Source organism: Oryza brachyantha, chromosome 1, assembly GCF_000231095.2.
Source record: "Oryza brachyantha chromosome 1, ObraRS2, whole genome shotgun sequence".
NCBI lineage: Eukaryota > Viridiplantae > Streptophyta > Magnoliopsida > Poales > Poaceae > Oryza > Oryza brachyantha.
Window position 1 is genome coordinate 12,017,152 of NC_023163.2, and position 5,519 is coordinate 12,022,670.

Sequence of the window (5,519 nt, forward strand, 5' to 3'; positions counted from 1 at the left end):
ATTTGAGAGTACAATGAAGTTCCATGAGAAACTGGTGCAGCCAAGAAGTCTTAGCCACAACATTAGCAACAACTCAATACTCATCCTCAGCACTACACTAGGAGACATTATTGTGTTGGTTAGAAGACCAGGAAACTAGATTGTTGGTATAGGGTCACTTGCCCCCATTCGACCAAAGCTTAAGAAGCATGCGCATAGTATTCGATTCTTTCCCAAGCATATAGGAAATGTGAACTTAGCTGCTTACATAGAGTATTTGAATATGAACTTGTGTGTATAAGGTATTCACTCCCTATATGAATACAACAACATGCTCAATAAGAGATGTGCCATAGAGTCTAAGTCCCAATTGCCTATACTAAACAAACAACTAGGACAAAGTGGCAAGGGAATGTATCACTCAGAGGGAGAATTGAACTAAGGGCAATGGGAGTCTTGTCGATCATGACTCCGAGAAATATTCTCCAAAATTCCCAGGGACCAATACTCAAATGTTGTTACCCGCTCATAATGTGGTCCCAAGTTTCTCTCCAGATTACTAGAATACCCTTATAGTTCCCTAGTTGGTCTCGGGGCATTCTTGTAACTTCCCAAGGTTATCCTAAGGCTATAAATGCATGTCACCCTTAATGTAAAAAGACAGATTATTTATGAAATACATCACTGTGGTATTTGAGCATTCCACACTCCAATTCACATTCATTTTGGATAGGCGAGGGAAATTGTCTTCCATCGCCTATTCACTTTCTTGTTTGTGACCAAAAGTAACAATATAGATTATCTCTAAGAAAAACACCATAACTTGATATGGAGTAGTATGAATTAGGACATCCAACCCAATTAACATTAGACTATGAAACCAATAAGGAAGTGTCAGTGTGATGAAATTACAAATTAACCATAGCCCAAAGTGCCTTCAAGGTAATGCCTGATGCGCTTGGCAAGTGCCAAGTGAGGCTTTCGTGTTTCATGCATGTGGAAGCAAACATTCTGATTAGCGTATGGGACATATGACCAAAAATGAGATACTGCAAAGCCATAGCAAGGCCACGATAATGAGAAGAATCATTAACAGGAGACACTTCGGTAGGTGAAATATTTGAGTTACTATGGAATGACATCAAATAAGGTGAAATCTGTAAGATATCCTAGCACGATCAAGGACCTCAACAACATACTAGGAAAGAATAAGCCATTGTCATATTGTGTAATCGTAATATCATAAAAATAATTTCGAGGGCCGAAATCCTTCATAGAAAATTCAAATTGAAGTGCGGGAATAGCTTGTTGCAGGAAAGTGGGAGAGGTTACCGTTAGAACAATACTATGAAGATAAAGGAGAGCATAAATAGTATCACTGTCATGCTAGTAAAAAAAGAACAAAATATCAGATTTGGTACTTGAAGAAAGAAGAGAGGAAATGAGAGGCAAACCGAGAGTACCAAGAAGGTGTGGCATGCTTTAACCCATATAGTGATATGTTGAGACAACAAACAAAAAAGATCTGGACTAAATCAACTAAACCATATTGCTACCCGTAGTAAAGTATCTCAAATAATAAACCATGCAATAATGTCACATCTAGTTGAGGAATAAGCCATCCATGGGAGAGAGCCACTCAAAGCACAGCACAAAAAGTAGCATGCTTTAGAATAGGACTCAAAAGTCTCCCCAAGTCAAACTTGCACTGAGTAAAACCACAAAAAAAAAACCCAACGAGCCTTGTACTAACGAAAAACGTGCCGTTGAACAATAGTGATCTTAGTGATTTGACTATTTAAACGTCCAACAATAGTGATCTAGAGTATTGATCGATCTTATAATTAGTGCAACTATGGCGTGCCGTTGAACATGAATTTCATTGTTTTGATATCATTGATGGTGTTCTAACTATGTGATTCAAAAAATATGATTGAACTTTGATTCTAAAGGTATAAATCATATATTTGTAGAAACTTTATGATTAAAACAATTATATATTTATCTTTATATAAAGTCTAATGTATAGAAACTTTATGATTAAAACAATTAAACAATTATATATTTTTCATATTTATATTTATGAAAAATGTAAAGGTAACATAAAAAATGAAAGTAAGTTATCATAGAAATAATTTATTATGACATGAGCCTATCTACATGTTAAATTTATCAACAAAAATTGTAGAACGAACATTCACAACATTGTAATTGTCTATGATGTAATTTATTCAATAATTTACATATATGATAATAGTTAATTATTCATATAACAAAATTAATGTACAACATACATATTTAAATTACTATAAGATTTGATTAAATTCCTTCTTAGACATTTATAAAAGTAACTTTAACAAAACCTATGAGTAATTTACATAAATTATAAAAGGAAGTTAAAACAAAATGAAAGTAATTTGTCGCTACATTAAAGCCAAAGATATTGAGGGGGTAAAAAGAAAATATGAGTCTATTTAGAAATCAAATTTAATGAACACGTATTATTGATCTAAGCATTAAAGTAAACTATTGATCATATTGTGAATGTCAACTCTTGTGAATCAAAATTTTAATTTGTACATATAACAGAAGTAACATATATATATATATTATATATATATATATTCTTTTTATTAAAATATAATCTTGTAAAATCTTGTTATACATATTTAATTGCAACAAACATAATATTAGAAATTGAATTATAGATTGAACAAATACGTTATGAGGAAATTTTAATTGGACCTTAGGTGTTTGGAATTTTAGGTGGTAGCTAGTTAAGGTTAATCAGTGGACATGCACTATGTAGTCCCATCTATTTTTATTTCCTATCCACATGTTTCTTTTTCCAACACAGAAAAGGCATAGAGTAGGAAAACGTAACATTTTACAAATGAAAAAACAAAACTGCATACTCAATCTTCCTTCTCAACCAAACACGGTCTTAGTTGTACAGTACATTTACCCCCAGCTTAAATAAACGTAGGATCACTGATTACTACTTACTAGTACAAGAAAGTTGCAGGTTCTTCTCTTCTTACAGTCCGTAAAACTAAAAAAAAAAAGAAGCAAAAACATTCATCTTCTCATAATTTACACCACGAGTCCACGAGGTAATCTTAGTGCCTCGCGAGCAGGCCACGTAAGCTCGGCCACCCCACTGGCGGCCATCGTGTCTCGCGCAAGAACACTGATGTGTTGCCGCGTGTCATCCTCGATGCTAGTCATATGCAAGTTTCAGATGATGCTTGCACTGTTGGCTGTGGCTGTCGCTGTTGCCGTGCCGGTCTCGACATCGTTGCTATGCTCATCAATGGAGCTTCCATTGTCGTCAAGCCTCTCCTGCAGCTCCACGATGGGTTTGACGTTGCGTTCGGTGATGGCGATGGAGATGTCGTTGGGGAAGAGGTCCCGGAGCACGACGCCGTGCACGATCGTGGTGGCCAGGAGCGCCATGACGGTGAGCACGGCCACCACGGACAGCGCGACGCAGAGCGCCTTGGTGAACGCGTTGTCCACCTCGGTGGAGTAGCGGATGGAGGCGATGGCGGCGCCGGTCATCGGGAACGTGTACGCCCACCAGGCCAGCGAGAACCTGAACCCCCTGAAGAAGTTGATCCGGACGGCGAGCGACGCGTAGAGGAACATGGCGATGAAGTAGGCGACCCTGGAGCCGAGGCCGAACTCGTCGGCGATCTTGGCCCACGCCATGCACGCCACGCTCGGCGCCGCCACGAAGAGGAAGAACACCGGGTGCAGCTCCTTGGGCAGAGTCTCGTTCGTCGGGAGCCGCTGGTACAGCGTCACGAACAGCACGGTGTAGTGCGCCAGCCCGACGGCGAAGAAGAAGACCGGGCCCTCCTTGAGCCCCATCGAGGCGCCGAGCAGCGCGCCGACGAAGTTGCCGACGACCGACAGGTGGTTCGACGGGTTCGCCACCTTCGACAGCCGCCTCTGCCCGCCGGACATCCACTGCCCGTAGATCTTGAGCTCCATGCAGAGGACGGGCGCCATGAGCGCGTACCAGAGCCAGGGCGGCAGCTCCGTCGCGACGGACGGCGGCACGCCGATGGCGAGGAAGAGGCAGGCGATCCACGGCGCGAAGAAGAAGTTGACCCTGATCGGGTGGTAGTACTCCCGGCGGACGGCCTCGAAGAAGAAGACCACCTTGCAGGCGTAGATGGCCGCGATGATGCACATGAGCGCGACGGAGGCGCACCACAGCACCAGGTTCACCTTGGTGGTGACGTGAAGAAATCTCGTCGGCGCCGACGTAGCCACCGTCTTCCACAGGATCGCCTGGCTGCTCACGCCGAGGCAGATGCCGAACGCCGAGACCGGGAACCGCAGCAGGAACGGCCACGTCTTGTCCGATGGCAGAACCAGTTCCTCCGACGACTGATGCAACACACCATGAGCTCCGGATCGAGTTCCATCGAAAAATCGAAGCAGAGATTTTGCGTGATGATTCCAGAAGAATTAATTAACTAATTAACTTACCCGGAGCTGGTCCAGTTCGGGGCCTTCGAGCGCGGCGAAGAAGCGATCAACCTGAGGCATGGACTTGCTGTGGTGGCCGCTGATGCTGTCGTGGTCGCCGTCCTCCTCCTCGGGGACCTCCGGCCCGGCGCCGGCAAGATGGGTGAGCTGCCGCTCAAGCTTCCCGGACCACGTCTTGAACGAGTCGTAGCGCCTGTCCCGGGACATCATCCGGCCGCCGCGGTTCGACGTCGCGCGGCGGGCCGTCGGCTTGCCGCCGGGGATCGGCTGCGACCGGAATACCACCTTGTCCGGCTGCACGAACCTGACGTTACTGCTCCCCTTGCCCTGCTCTGTTTGACCAAGCTGTGCGGCCTCCGCGTCGCGTGCCGCGTTCGACATGGCCTGCCTCCGGAGGTCGTCCGGCTCGCCGGAGCCCACGGAGACGGGGAGGGGCACGCCGAAGCCCGTCGGCGACGCCGGCAGGCTGATGGACACAGGCTGCACCGAACGGTACCCCGGAGCCTGGAACGGCGAGTCCAGCGGCGGGAAGACAACCTCGCTGCGCCGTGCCACGCGCTCCAGCAGCGGAACCTGCATTGGACACAAAGAAACACATTCACGTCAGCCATCGAAGTTCGAAGAGAGCACAACGGAGGCGACGCCGAGTCGCCGGCGAGGCGGCGACGTAACGCACCGGAGCGCGGGACGTCATGTGGTGGTGGAGGTCTTGGCTTGGGCCGGGTCCAGCATGCGGGCTCGGGGTGACGACGTCGAACCCGTCGAGGTCTCCAGCCTCGACGTCGGCGAGGAGCGACGGCACGTCGGGGCTGCCACCGCGATACTCCATTGGTCACGCGGACGTACACAGTTCTTGGCAACAAATTCACCAATCCGTCTGAGCTCCGACGCCACTGCACTGCACTGCACCTACGAAGAAGAAGAAGCGCGGCACAGTCTACAGATGTAAACGCGACTACGCCCGAAGGTCGCGGAAGGAGAGCAAATTTAAGAGGAACAACAACGCGTTGATCATCTAATTCGAGCACCAGCCAAACCAA

General features: G+C 46.3%; 1 protein-coding gene across 1 annotated transcript; it reads right to left on the bottom strand.

Moving 5' to 3' along the window:
• Positions 1 to 2,906: 2,906 nt before the first annotated feature.
• On the bottom strand, positions 2,907 to 5,308 carry LOC102714698 (S-type anion channel SLAH2-like). The gene is made up of 3 exons (XM_040519875.1): positions 5,156 to 5,308; positions 4,480 to 5,052; positions 2,907 to 4,377 (listed from the first exon to the last, which is right to left on the bottom strand). Exons 1-3 carry the CDS (start codon positions 5,306 to 5,308, stop codon positions 3,217 to 3,219), a joined length of 1,887 nt encoding a protein of 628 aa, XP_040375809.1. The 3' UTR covers positions 2,907 to 3,216.
• Positions 5,309 to 5,519: the final 211 nt, after the last annotated feature.